The sequence below is a fragment of the Thermobia domestica genome, unplaced genomic scaffold, assembly GCF_964235325.1.
Source record: "Thermobia domestica unplaced genomic scaffold, izTheDome1.hap1.1 HAP1_SCAFFOLD_2299, whole genome shotgun sequence".
Lineage (NCBI taxonomy): Eukaryota > Metazoa > Arthropoda > Insecta > Zygentoma > Lepismatidae > Thermobia > Thermobia domestica.
In genome coordinates this window covers 1-15,433 of record NW_027657999.1, presented here as the reverse complement: position 1 = coordinate 15,433, position 15,433 = coordinate 1, and the positions used below count along the sequence as shown (strand labels likewise).

The window sequence follows — 15,433 nt, the reverse complement described above, 5'->3', positions numbered from 1 at the left end:
CCAAACTAATACCGTTAAACTCAGCGATCTCGAAAACTATGAATTCAACACTAATATATGTCGTTTTCGATTACTTTTAAAATCTCGCCCCTTCCCTTGGGAGTGGAGTATGACCTTGAAGTTGAATTGGATTAAAACTCACTATTTCTCTCAGCGACCCAAAAACTAAGAATTCAGTTCTAATATTAGTCCTTTTTTTTTGGGTGGGAGGAGGGGGGCGCAAATTATTTAGAGCACAGGTGCACACAATATATAAATACGGGCCTGAGTGCAGTGTATTAAGGCATGATACTTAACGGGAAAACTGTCCCACAGGTAAAACAATAACAAGACATATACACTATGTTTTCACTAACTTCAGTTACGCACTGCAGTGCAGGCACAGGACTTTCTCCCTGCGCTGGCTCGGTTAGTTAGCATTCATGCTTTAGTTTGTATTGCACTGTAGTGCTAAATCTGTTTTCTCATACTTGTATGTATGGTAAAAATGAGAATTCGGTCATATGGCAAAGGATTTACGTTAGGACTCTAATTATTCAGCAGAATATCTAATCCAAGAATTGTGCTGATTTCTTATTTGTTGGGAGTATTTTCAGTGATCTTGGTTTATTTCTTCACTACAGATTAAGTGTTTTGATTGAAGCTATTAAATATATATTTCATAGATCAGATTTAGTGATATTTAGATTCTTACGTTTAGTGCTGCTTATCTGATTCTTTATATATACTCACAGGACCATTTATATATAGCTTTTAAATTGATAAATACAAATGCTGAAATTTCGTACCATGCAAATAACCAATATCAACAGAGAGACATCGTTTGACATACACTACGATACAATCAGATTAACCCAGCCAGCCCAAAATGAAGTTGATTTTTTTTTTCCAAATAACACTGTCAGGTTGTTACACATACCGAATTTACATATTAACTAAAAACTTACAATAGCACACTTGTTATGCTAACTAATGACTTATGGATCCCGGAGATTCAGTACCGCGTTCACTATTACTCTCCACCAGGGTTAGGGTTGGCTGGTTTAAACCAGCTGTTTTTTTTTCACAAAAAAGGAAAAAAAAATAAATAAATAAAATAAAGTGGTTTAAACCAAAAGGAAAAATGTTCGTAAAAGTGTAAGTGTTCGTAAAATCTTGATGAACACACGTTTCACTCCCGTTTATTATTCGTATTATATTCAAACCTAAATTTCCTATTCATTACTCAAAGAGATTATACTGCAAAAGCAACTTTTTTGTACAAGTTTTTGAATGTTTCATTTGTGATAGTTTATTATTATTATTACCGGTATTATTATTATGCAATTTCAATCAAAGAATAATTCTAAATATTTTTTTCATTTTAATAATGTTTACTATTAATAAAATACATCGGAATGCTGTACCTTTTGGGAGGGGGTCATACAAACCCCACAAGAAGCATTTATTGATAGAAGTATCTTTGGCATCTATTTATGTATAAATGGGTCAGGGTCAAAGTGTACTCAAAGAATTCGTATCTTTATTCACTTTGCTTACTGATATGCCAATTAAGTCGTTGCATTTCTTTAACTTGGATCTATGAGAGTCGTAGTGATTTAACTTGTACTAAATTAGTTCTTCTGTACTTTACAGTACTTTGAAATTGACCATATGCAATTCTGTATAATAGTTCCACTTGTGCAAGTTTTTATCTTTTTGTCCTGAAATGACTCTTGACGGTTGTATTAACAAGTATGTAAGGATCAGTGCAACGTATTTTTATTAGAAGTCCTTCGTGAGTGAGTCGGCAGACTTATCGAATTTTTGGTCAATAAGTCCAGGTTTCGAGTTCAAATGGAGGACAATTTCTCTCGGATGTAAGCCGAGAAGCGGTTTGGATTCCGCTTTAAGCTTATGTGACCTCTTCCAGTATAACCTGGTTGTTGCATAATAATACCAAGGCGAAACAAACTTATTTCTGTCCATATGTGATATAAATACATAGAGCAAATTATTTAAACCAAAAAAAAAAAAAATAAATAAATTTTTTTCTCAATAAAAACCATGGTTTCTGCCAACCCTGCTCTCCACTCACTTTTATTATAACTGGATCCAGTTTCTACTTTGTATTTCTATTTCTGCGAGATTCATCTTAATATTGTCTCCGATTTGTGCCTAGGTCTTCCTAGCGGTCAGGGCTTGAAAAATCTTGCTTGCAAGTTCTAGCCAACAAAAGAATCTTCTAGCCAGACCATTTTGCTGTCACAGTACTTACACAGACATTACTCGCCAAATGTATAAAGGTACTTGCCACTGGCGAGCAGGCGAGTGGATTTTAAAGTCCAGCTAATGGTCGTTTTCCGATTAGATTTCCAGTTAAAACTTTGAAAGTGTTCCTATTTTCTTGCATTCTGGCTACATGACCTGCCCATCTAAGCCTTGCAGATTTGATGACCTTGGAATGTTTGGTAAACAGTATAAATTATGTAGATCCTCGTTATCAAATTTCCGCTATTCCCGTTTCTCTTGGGTCCAAATCTTCGTCTCAGGATCTTGTTCTCGAATACTTTCAGTATACGTTCTTCCCTCAGAGTAAGTGACCATGTTTCGCAGCCATACAGCACAACAAGCATGATGATTATTTTATATATTTTAAGGTTCAAATTTCTCGACAGTTTTCGCGACGACAAAACCTGTTATGCAATGTTGCAAATAGTTGGGATGCTTCTACAATAGTGATAACGCAAGTGAGATAGACGGAGTAATACATATTAAAAGTGCCTTAGTGTCAGATACCACAGTTATCATATGATGTATTTCGAGCAAGTTGAAACAAACTTACAAGGAATTAACAATTAAAGCTGCTTCAAAGGACTTTATTTGAAAAAGTGCTTTTGAGTTAGATGAGTATCACATCCAATAACGTACATGGTTTTGAATGGACAATGATAATGCCGTTTACAGCACTTTGATATCTCGAACCGTTCCTGAGATGTGAAAAAAATAAATAAATAAATAATTGTTGCTTAAAATGGCGTGTTCGTGGGAGGTTTTGAAAACTGTTATTTTTCTTTGCTTCTGTAACAATTCTCCGACACTAGTTTTTGGTAGGTGTAATTACAGGTTCTCGGAATTACATAATTTTGAGCAGTGTTGCAAGCTTTACCATTGTTTGTCATATCCCCAGAACGGTGTGAGATATCAAATTGCACTGTAAACGACATGATCGTAACATCTATTGAAACATATCTCTATGATCGGAGGACGCTCCTGTCTAAGCAGTTTTTCGAAACAAAGGCTGTTAAAAAAAGTCAAAGGTTCAATCTTTTGTAACTTTGAAATCCACCGATTCATTACACACTGAAGTATTTGACATATGCATTGCCCCATTACTTGTGTTATTGCCGCTGTAGAGGTCGCCAAAATTTGGACGTTGTGATACTGTAGCGTTCTTAGTTTGCAACACTGAATAACAAATCTAATAAGTTTTGAGCATATACATTTTAAATGATTAATAACTTGACTGAGTACCATTGAAAAAAATAGCCGTACATTGGGTTGACAACACTTTTAACCTGGTAGTATCGTATTGCATAATACAAAAAATCAATGTTTTGTCCATTAGTTTAAAAATTGCAAGGCCGTATGAGGATAAATGATCCATCCTATATATGTATGTAATCCTTGCTTCAGCATTACGTACGTTGAATCTGACTTTGCACTAATTGTAAATATTGTTTTTGTATGGCAAGGATAACGGACATTACTGTTGTTTAAGCCCTGTTCCCTTATTCCAGATAATAGAAAGATAGGAATGTTAACAACAGAATTGTGATCAGACATATATTAGTATTATAAAGAGAAATGTAGAAACCTGAATGAATAGATGCATTAGGTACACTAAATACAATAAGTACAACAATATCAGCTAAGCATAACTAAAATGTGAAACGAAGATAATTCGATATTACAAGAATTTGTATGGCAATACGGACCTGCTTTTGTAAAGATAGCGACATTATAGACTATTAGTGAATGAGTCGATGAGTAGGGTTGTCAGATTTTGTAAACGAAAAACCGGGACACTAATCTCAGACTATATATAAGGTCAGGGTTCCTACTCATTTTATCAGAGCCATTAATTACTGTCTTTTCCCGGTTACTACTCACAATTTCCCAGTTCGTTCTATATATAGTTAACACAAATGAAGACCTATAAAGGATGTATAAAGAATGTGAAAAGGTAATGTAAAACGAGCTGCTTGGCGTTCCTTATTCCGAATTTCGATTTGTTGTGTGTCACACATACTAAATATTACCATTTATGACACACTGTTTCATTTATGATTGAAGAGGTACTTTCTTCTTTGTTGCGTCATCACCTGAGTCAGAAACACTGCTCTAAAAGAAACACAACTTCAACATTTAGCAATAAAAATACATTTACGCTAAATTCAGAATGATAAACAAAAATTAAATTTCTTAATTAAAACGGCTCTCAAAGTTTGGCAGGAAACAAAATCTGGTATCAAAATTAAATAAGACGCATATCTTTGTGTGTTGAACTGCCACTTCTTGTGCTAGAGTAAGTTGTTACGGTATTTTAGCTTGAAATTCACTGAAAATTTTATCAGATAAAGAAAAAAAATAATAAATCCAGAAATATTGTATGCGTACACAGCATCTTTAGAAATCTCAGGGCTCATAGCGAGTAGTCACTTTTTTTAAACTAAGTTATTTTTTTTTTTTTCAAGTTAGTCACTAAAAGTTACTTTTCTGGGAGGTAAAGTGACTTTTCCGTGTGATTTATGTTCTGCATTGGCAGTTTTCTAAGAAAAATATAAAAATAAATGGAAAAAGGCAGAAACTTGTTACTCATTACTCTTCTGAAAGCTTCAGTACTTGGTGCCACATGTGAAACAGTCAGCTTTATTCTCACTTCAGTTTTTATTCTTTGTAAAGCACAGTGGATGGTTGGTGAATGTTTAAGCTCTCAAGGTGGGGTAGAGAACCTTTCTGTGTCGATTCTTTCTTCTATCATGGTAGTCTTTAATTTTTCTCTCGTAATAGTTAACGCTCCGCTCAACGTTGTGTGTATTTGTGTGGTTCATCATGTTCGTCTTGTGTTGTCCTTATTGTATGTTCTTAAGAATAGGTGATGAATTTGAATATTTCACGGCTTTGAGAACTCTCAGTGCTAAGTTAAATATAATATATATGGGATGAAGAAATTCGGAAATAGGCCAGTACTGGTTCCACTTACTCAGGAGCTTCTTACATCTGCTAAGTCTGCTCATCGTAACTACCAAGCATACTTAAAAAACCTAAGAAAGGAGGAAGCTCAAAAAGAAGCAGTAAAGAAGAAAAGGTGAAACAAAACAACAGAGGTGATGAAGAAATTGACAAAGGAAAAAAGGGGCATGGTGAAATTTTGGTCACTTTTTCGTGTGCTTTTGGTCACTTTTCAACTATTTACAAAAGACCAGACCACTATGAGCCCTGCAATCTTTATCCACACATGGAAAAGTATATTAAAGATAACTCAGTTCTCAGAAGAAATTGTGCCCAAAAAGACGGCAGATAGGACGACGAAATAGATTAAATGCGGTTAATAAGCAGCGACTGAAAACAATATCATCATTGTTGATTAAAGGCAATGAAGCAATTCTGCGCTGCCGATTGAAGCATAAAATAATAGTAGTTAAACCCCGTCACGAGGAAAAAGACATTCTTTTCTATTAAAAGTGATATTCAAGAAATTATTTACATAATATATGCACTCGATTATTTTTTAAGATCCTTTTTTCCCCTCTGGAAACTAAACAACCCATATGACGAAAGAGAGGATGTGATTTCAAACTCCATGTTTGTTTAGTAAAATTAATTGGCTTCACAAATCTTCCGAAAACCTTCTGTTGGTAGGTGAGACATACTAGTTCTTGCAAGTTGATAATTTTTTCAATCTGAAGAACGAAAACTGGGACAAACAGGCGTCCCGAAAGCCTTTTCCGAGACAGTTAATTCTTTCATTGAAAACCGGGACGTCTGGTAATCCCATCTATGGGTTTCACCTCACGTAGATATCAACTTAAAAGAAAAAGAAATTATGATGAAAACGTTGTCCCACAAATAAACTTAATAGTGATCACAGAACTTGGTTTAAATAAAGGAATTTCTTTAGGATATGAGGTGAACATTTTGGATTCAACGAACGTCTGAACATGGATGCAGGATTAGTTGCAAGAAGGCAACCGAAACATCCCCAAAAATAAACAGCGCAATTTAGGTATGCAATTTATAGCTACTTTTCGTTGAAGTATGCGTACGATATAAACTTCAACTTATTGTAATAGTATGTTTAAAGGATTTTTATAGGCCGAAGTTTTGTTCTGTTGTAAGTTTCTAAAGAAGCTTTAAATCCTTCACAATTAGGACTAAAGAGAGTATTCAAATTTCCCGAGATTTTGGAACATTTTGTTATCGATAAAATATCCAATTTGTTTTCCAAGCCTATCTTGTCTGATTACTCGAAATTGTAGAACTAATTATATCTTATTTTCTTTGCAGACTTTTTACGAAGACTTATAATGCCTTCACCAACGACGCCTGTGCTTCGGTACGCTAAACTTAGTGATAAAGCCTATTCGCCAGTAAAGGGTTCTCAAAGAGCAGCTGGCTATGATCTTAAAAGGTAGGTGTAGAAAATGTGTTCTCTCGTTCTATAATAAGTGCTACTTGTTTGCTTTTGCACTTTTAACAGATAGAAAAATACTTACCTAACTGCGAGAGTGGTTCTAAGTTTCATGGTAAGGATGTGCCAGATCTCAAAGAAATTAAGAATTCCATGAATGACATCTTTGTAATGAACTAGTTTTCTCATATCTATTTTGTTGCGAATCGAATCGGTAAAGTTTGTTTAGCACTCAGAAGTTTTCAGTTGATTTCTTTCACTGTAGTCCAAAATGATTTTTTAAATTTTATTTTATTCACTTATTTATTTATTTATTTTTTGTAATAACGCTCTGTGAAGTAAGTTTAAGTAGTTTTGTTGAAATATTATAAATTTCATTAGGTTGAGCACTTAGGAGCGTATACTAAATTGTACAATGTAACAAAAACCACATTAGGTTGTATCGATACATATAATGCACTCTGGACTTCGTAAGCCTAATCAACATTAAAGAAGTTAGCCCACACAATATCAGGGAACTACATCAAGCAGGTGTACAAACTCAACACAGTATTGCATAACAATAATCTTAGTTAGGCTCCCGATCCACAAATAGTTCAGTTATTTCAGACACACACAGATTACAAAGTCCATTACATTTGTTTAATCCCAAAAAATCCGAACATCTAAATGGGTTGGTGCATCTAACAGAGCATGCGACTTATTCCGCACCACTTTTAACCAATTCAGAAATAATCATTCATCTCTGATAGGTTTCTAACATTGTTTAGGTATAAGCAGGCCATCCTTTTGTATGTCATGTACGGGGAATAAATGTTCACTAAATATGGATTTCAAAATATACATGGGAGATAACTAAAAGTGGATAATAATAGTAACTTAAATCTGCGCATTCGAATACAACAATAACCAACAGGGCGCAAAATTTCAAAGTCAGGCGCACTCGTCAATCAAAAAATGGTGGTAGCCAGTACGTATCTCACCTACAACATAGGGCGCGAGTTTCCCTAAGCGCCTTCAGTTTGACAAATAGATTACATCAGGGCATAACATTTCAAAACCAGACAATTAGTGAGATAATCAATTTTGAATTGGACAATTCGTACACATGTCGAAAAAATATCTTACTGAAGACTTCACGTTATTGTAACGCTCTCTGCACTGAAGTGCCAGATGTCGATTGCAGTTTTCGGGTCAAAGTTCTTAAGTGAAGGGCCATTTATGGAAATTGTCAGCAAATCACCCAATGTGTCAGTCTTCAGTGAATACCTGTAGGCAGTCTTAAATCTGTTGGGACTGCTGAAGCCTCTCTCAAATAACGCAGTATTGACAGGTAAAACCGCACAAAATGTGACAATTGGAAGCAAATTTGGGAACTCGTAGTGAAGTTTTCGATTCAGGATGGGAAAGGAGGGGCGAATTATATCATTGTGAAGACTTCACATTCCATGTTTTCTCTCACTTAATGACAATTATTTTCGTGAGAAACAGAAAGTGCGCAGCGTTGTGAGTATAGGCAGAAACCGTTCCTACTGAACACGGGTCGCCAGCTAATCGCGACCTGGCGACCGGAAATTTTGCGCCCTGATAACCATTGTTGGGAAAATGTGTTTCTAAGATCTATAAGTTATTTCATGGAAAAAAAGATTTAGATAAGGAATCTGGACAAATTTTTGTTGGATAAAATTAATGGTTATAAGCAAGAAGAAAAAAAGCAAGTTGAAGCAAAAGAAGCTTACAAAAAACGAAAAAATAGGAAGATGGAGGAAAAATGGCAAAATATATTACAGCGCGCGTTATTCCGATCACTAGAAGACCTGGAACTGCAAGTCTCTAACACAAAAATTTCCGCCGAAGTATTCCGTATTCGCCACTGTCAAGGCTTTTTTCTTTACTGTGAATCCACTTTGTAAACAAAACATATCGAATATTTCTGTTGGGAGCATGTCTGGGTATACCTTGCGTACCCGTTGCACATTGCTAAATATGCAGTTTTAGTTGGCGTATGTGTGACTTCCTTTAAGCTAATATGGACTGCTACGCCACAAGTTTTGTTTTCGAGTTCGAAATAACACGTGTTAGGATATTTTTTCATGCTTTTGGACGCCCTTAGATTTGAAACTAGGCACGTCCGTATGAATGGTTTCTTAGTTAAATATGCACCTCTTACAGTTTGTCGGTATAGTTCGTTAACATGTTATACGATATTATGAATTAGTTAATCTCTATCCCGAAGAAAAGTCTTCTGAATACGTCGAATCACATTATTGCCCACAAAGAAATCTCAGCTCTGATCCTTTTAAATTTCCTGTTCTTTACTCGCTGTGGATCATGTATTGTGTTGGTCTTCGAGAATTTTGACACAGTCAACTGGTTTCGGCTTTTTCTAATAGTTTTGGGAGAAAAAAAAAAAAAAAACAGTTCAAACGGGAACTTGTTATACACTTATTTTGGTATATTTGTTTTTACAATGTTATAATTTTATGTTTCAATATTTAACAATTTGTATTATTATTTTTGTTTTTGCATTAAAGTTTAGTTTTGTTCAAACTGAATTTTAAAGGCAACTCATCATCAGAGGTGCATTAACTGAAGATTGTTGTATAATAATTGCTTTTGATATAATTTTCGTACATTAAGGAATAAAAAAAGTACTTGATAATTCTTCAGAAAGATTGAGACGTTGAATTTGCAGATCTATTGACTTGACATTCAGAGTTATGACATTTGCCCCACTGTTCTCTGTGGATGTACCTATGTAAGGAGATTTAGTACTTACAAAGAAATTTTATCTCAAAACAAAATATAAATATGCTAACGTTTAACAACTTACGTACTCAATGATGTTAGTACAACTGCTTTATTCTTTTCTTTCTGTGATGACTACCTCTCTCTCTCTCTCTCTCTCTCTCTCTCTCTCTCTCTCTCTCTCTATATATATATATATATATATATATATATATATAAAAGTATAGACATCAAAGTTTTGAACAATTGTAAAATCTAAAGTTTGATATTGTCCTTTCTTTGAATGAAAATCAGAGAATTTGTAGCCAGATTTTTTAAAAAGAGAAATTGCTGGTTACCTAAAATTAACAAAATTACATCCTAATTTTCATCATTAAAGTGAAAGATTTTCAAATAAATATACCGTATTTTATAGTTATTTCTTTTGTGTTTAAATGTTTTACTCGCCTGGATGAAGATTCAGTTTCTTTGATCATTCAGATCGTTTTAAAGAAAATATAAAATGTTAATATATATTATTATTCATTTCCAGTGCTCATGACTTAGTGATACCTCCTCGGGGAAAAGGCTTGGCCAAAACTGATTTGCAAATCCACGTACCTTCTGGATGTTACGGTCGAGTAGCGCCACGATCTGGTCTTGCTTTGAAGCACCATATTGACGTAGGTGGTAAGTACGAATTTTCACAGGAAGATTGACACATCGTAGTGAATTTCAGTTCTTAATTCGACACTGCGCGGGACAAACAGTATAAAAGTCAGAAATTTGCCAAAATGAGAAGTTAAAATTGGAGATCTATATGTCATGCTCCACCTCCGGTTAACTTTGTATAAGTCAATTCTAAACACGAGTTGAATAATTGCATCTTGGTACTTTTAGTATAAGTGATTCATATTTATGCTTGGTAAAATAAAACATTGCCTCCTGAAAACATGTTTTTTGACTTCTACTGTTTCTCCCGCGCAGTCTAGAATTTTCAGAAGTTAATGGGCAATGTTATGGACAAGAAGTTATACCAAAGTAAACTAGAGAAAGTTATTGTGAGAATCTAAGAAAGTGAAGATATTATGAAAATAAATGTTTAAACATTGGTGTCGGTTTTGTACACGAAGTCTCTTTAATTTTATGGCTTTTAAATCTATAGTAAGGTGAAATGAAGCCATTATAGACTAACGTTCTTGGTATGTTAGTGGAATAAAGTCAATGAGGAGGGGTTAGCGAAAGTTGGGAGAAAAAGTAGCTACCTTATACTAAATTGTTTAGGGTAATTCTTAGGCCGAAACCCAGAGATTAGCAGATAGCGACAGAGGAATTGCACAACTTAATAATAATAAAAGTAAATTTCTCTACTCTCAACCTCCTTATCTACTACCATCTCAACTTTCATTCTCTGTAGAAATGAATCAACTTTGGAGAAGTTAAGATGGCGTGAAAGTGACCAAGAGTGGTAGTGTTGTATGGATTTTGATTATTTTACATATTTTTTATACTTCCTTTGAAATTTGATTTACTTCAAAGTGGGAAAATTATATTATAGAAGTACTATAACAACTGAAAGTCAATGATCTTGTATTCTAACTTTTAACACTTAATTCACGTTCCTTAGTAATTCACGGCAACATCTGCTTCGAGCTCGTGTCATTATTATATAAAACAATTAACATTAGATATTTCAGTACTAATTAATATGTATCTAGTAAAGGAAATAAAGATCTCACTAAGATAGAAACAAAATACCATCTGGTTAAGTTGAAGACTTTTTAAAAATATCACTAAATTCAATTTCTTGTTAATTACCTTTTACAAGTTGAATAATTTTAACATTAAGTAACTTTTTTTATATAATGTGCAAATGAATGAGAATATAACTGGTGCTATTATCGACATTTTCTGAGAACAATTAAGATAGCTCGAATGCAAATTTATTTACGAACAACTCCGTGATGTAGAGGACTTAGTTGTAGTTATTGCCTCAATATATTTGCAACCAATAAAAGTTTGGAGAGAGAAAGGAATTTTGCTTACTCTTTATAAATCATCTCACGTAAAAGCGGAAGCGCTTTTATCTTCTGCCCTGAAATCGTTTACCGAATATTCACATCCTCAATATGAGAACTAATCCCTTGAAATTCTACACACTTCCACCGAAGAAATGCAAGAAACTTACATGTAAAACCTGTACTATGTTTGATACTGTTTAACCTTCCAATCCTCGCAACGATGAATTTTCTGTCGTTCCGGTAATTGTGATTTCTCCAGTCTAATTACGTCTTTAAATGCAACTGTTCAAACTTTTACACTACATTGTGGTCCCAGGTTCGATTCCCGGTGAGAGCACTCGTCGAAAAAAGTAAAACGCTTCTTCCGGTCAGCAACCCTGAATGAGGTTTTCCTGGGTTTTCGTCATTCACAAGGCAAATGCCGGGGTGGTACCTAATTTATAGGTCCCAGGCAGCTTCCTTCCTTCCCTTTCCCCGGATAGTGTCCTCCTCGCCGAGAGACTTCATCCTTCAAATGTGACGGGCTGAATGGCCTTAGATGCCGAAAGCCCAGAAATCTAAATCCTAAATCCACACTACATAGGCGAAACCCTTAACTACTTTCGACTCGCATAAGTGCTCAAATGACCCATCTACCTGTCGCAGAATACACAGCTCATCACAACAGCGCATTTGATCACACATACTTTCTGGGCATTTTCAAAATCCTTCTCTCAAACTGTTCTTCAGAGAGAGAGATAATGAGAATGAGTGGAAGACAATTGCTTATGGGAAGCTTCCGAGGCCACATTCCGTATTGGTTTGTGTCAGTGCATAATGCACCAAAACCATAATGCAAAATGTGCGTTTTTCTTTGTGATATTCTATATCATCTACTTGTTATGCGGTATATAAAGGTAGCGAAGAACGTTCTGTCGCTTTTTGTGGAGGTCTGTGTTCAATTGGGTCTCACACCGTGAGTTGAATGCGAATGGGAAATAAGGCGAAGGTCAGTTGTTGGTATGTGTATATCCAACATACTATCTGGTTGTATCAGTTCAGTTACACCGTAAACTTGCGTAACGACAAAGTGAATATGGGACCTACAGAGCGTCATAAGGGCGTATATGTTGTAAGTTTAAATCGGGGTCAAATGCTGCTGCGTCGGGGCAGAAAATATGCCAGGTCTTTGGTTGGAGGATGAGGTGTCGTGACTACACGGACAGTGCAGCGGTGGTTTAACAGCTTTAAGGACGGTGAGGAAACGCACCACGTGCCGGAAGACCAACACATGTATAAAATGAAGATCAGGCAGTAATTGAGGCCTGACATGTGAGAAACTGGGACTAACATTCAGTGTGAATGGAGGAACCATTCGGCAGCACCTCTAACTTGGGAAGTACAAGTTGGGTCGATAGGTCTCACATGATTTGATTCCGTGCCAGAAAGCAACGCGAGCAGACACCTATGTTTCTTTCCCGTCTTGTCTGAGGAAGGAGCCATTTCTGGACAGGATGTTGATATTGGATGAGAAGTGGGTAATGTACGAAGCTCCACGGCGCAATCATCATTGATTAGTATCCCATGATCCGGTTCCAAAACAGACGAAACCAGCACTGCAACAGAAGGTCCTCCTGTGTGTTTGGTGGACTGCTCGCGGCATCGTGCATTGGGAACCGCTACCAATTGGCGAGAGCATCAACGCAAATGTATACGGTCAGCAGTTGATCCATGTTGAAGAAAAACTCAAAACTCTGGAGCCAGCACTTGTGAATCGCAAAGGGGTCCTCCTGAGCCGGACAACGCTAAGCCCCACGTGGATAGGATGATGAATACTAATGGCGTCATTTTGTTCAGCTTCATATAATCTATCGATTGAGAAATACTTTAACTTTTGGGTAGTATAATTGAGTCAAACTCGTTTAAATTTCATTGTAACTTTGGGCTATATCTTATAAACAATGGGGTGTATGTCATCTTTCTAGTGTCATAATTGAAAAGCTTGATATTAGTATATCTCAGTATCAATTTTTAGAATTACGAAACGAATTGTTTTTGTCGGTTTTCTCGTAAACTACCCATTATATTTTATATTTACCTGTATCATGTTTAGCTCATTGAGTTCTTTAGATTGGGATATTACCTCATATTCGGACTTTTTTTTTTTCTCGTTAAACGATAAGAATAACATTGTAGGATTAATTGAATTATTTTCTCTTTTGTAGCTGGTGTAGTGGATGAAGATTACCGCGGTAATGTTGGTGTAGTTTTGTTTAACCACAGTGAGGAAACTTTTGAGATTAAGCGAGGCGACAGAGTGGCGCAGCTTATTTGTGAAAGGATCGAATATCCAGAGTTAGAAAAAGTGGAGGTAAGTTCTTACTCTTGTTAATTTAGACTTTCTGTAGAGCTTTGATATACGATACTTTTTTTTTTTTTTTTAATTAGGGACAGTGTTCGCTTACGTTGGCAACACTGCGTGTCTGGCGCTTTGTTCATGTGCATTGTTAAGGAATACCGACATGTTTTGTACGTAAATAGACTACATTTGCTCGTTTGAAACTCATAGTATGATTGTGCTGGACAATGAAAGTGATGAAGAATCCAGTACATTGTGAGATACGATCAATGATCAGGTTTTTGACCGCGAAAAATGTGAAAGCGGTAGATATCACCAATTACTCAAGGTGTATAGTGGAAGTATCATGTGTGACCAGAAGGTGCGTAAATATGTACGTCTGTTTAAGGCCACTTCAGACATCCTTCACTGGGAAACGATTCAACAACGCCGGTGAAATGGAACAGACCGTGATGGATTGACTGAGCTGGCGACAGATATCTTCGGTGAGGGTCTACAAAAGTTCATCAACCGTTACAAGTGTTTCAGCAACAGTGGAAAACAAAAATTATTTACCTTCCTTTTCTGTGTTCCGAAGTTATTACTCATAAATAATCTAATTCTTGCTATCTTTACTGATAGCATTTTTGAAGACAGGTATTAAAAAAAAATAAATAAAAAAAAAGGTTAGTGAGAAAACAATAAAATGGGATTCATTGAAGGGATATAAAATAGTACATTAACATTGCAGGATTCCTATTTATTTGACGAGAACGAATTTCCTGACTTTTCCACTCTATAATGTAAAGAGCGACTATAATTTTTCCTGACCAGGTTCCTATTTTTCAAAACTACTAATCTTGCATTGTAAAACTTCAAAGTTAAATATTTTACAATTCTGTATATACCATAAAAACGTAATAAATCAGATAAGCATTAGTATATAGGCGTGACTTCTGCTATTGATCTAGTATTTCTACTTCACGATATTTTACGACTAGTTAAAAATATATTACAAGACTAGTAGTTTTGAAAAAATAGACCCCAGGGTGTTCATTTACTATGCATATATAATAAGTGTGTGGGTGGTAGGTAGGTAGGTAGAGAAGTTTTGTAAATATGCCCTAGCAAATACTAGGAGAAGCAAATATCCATACTTAAAATTCTCTGACTTATCCAGAACTTTGTTAAATTGTCTGATTTTTCTAGATTTACTAGATCACTGGAAACACGGCATTGTAAAATATAAATAAATAAGGGCTAACTTTTCGTAGCTTCATGTGACGATTTTTACAGTGTATTTATATATATATATATATGGATGATTCTGAAATTAAGGGGAATTTTGGCATTGGAAAAATCTTAAAAATCGGAGAAATAATGTATAATTTATTTTTTACAAGCCTAAGGGCTAAACAAATACAAACATTACAGTGGATGAGGGCAAGAAAATATATCTTTTAAAAAAAAATTGTAATTTATTATTTTGACAAACACGGAGGTTACAAAACGTACTCAGTGACGATATATTTAAGTTTTATTCACTGGTAAAATGTAAGACAATGTAATATTTTGAATTGAATGCTTAATATAGATTTGTGCAGACAGCTAAAATTACAGTAAACGTAAACCGGAATGTTCTATTTTCCAAGAAAAGCTGTTCCAATCCCGCAACAATGTCTTGAGTATCCACAG

General features: G+C 35.2%; 1 protein-coding gene across 1 annotated transcript; it reads left to right on the top strand.

Annotated features, from left to right (window-relative positions):
* Positions 1 to 6,549: 6,549 nt before the first annotated feature.
* LOC145678283 (deoxyuridine 5'-triphosphate nucleotidohydrolase-like) lies at positions 6,550 to 13,761 on the top strand (the record flags this gene model as incomplete). Its single annotated transcript, XM_081748307.1, is given in 3 exon segments — positions 6,550 to 6,673; positions 9,954 to 10,090; positions 13,626 to 13,761. Coding segments are annotated over 3 exon segments (397 nt in total), but the record flags the coding sequence as incomplete, so codon positions are not given.
* Positions 13,762 to 15,433: the final 1,672 nt, after the last annotated feature.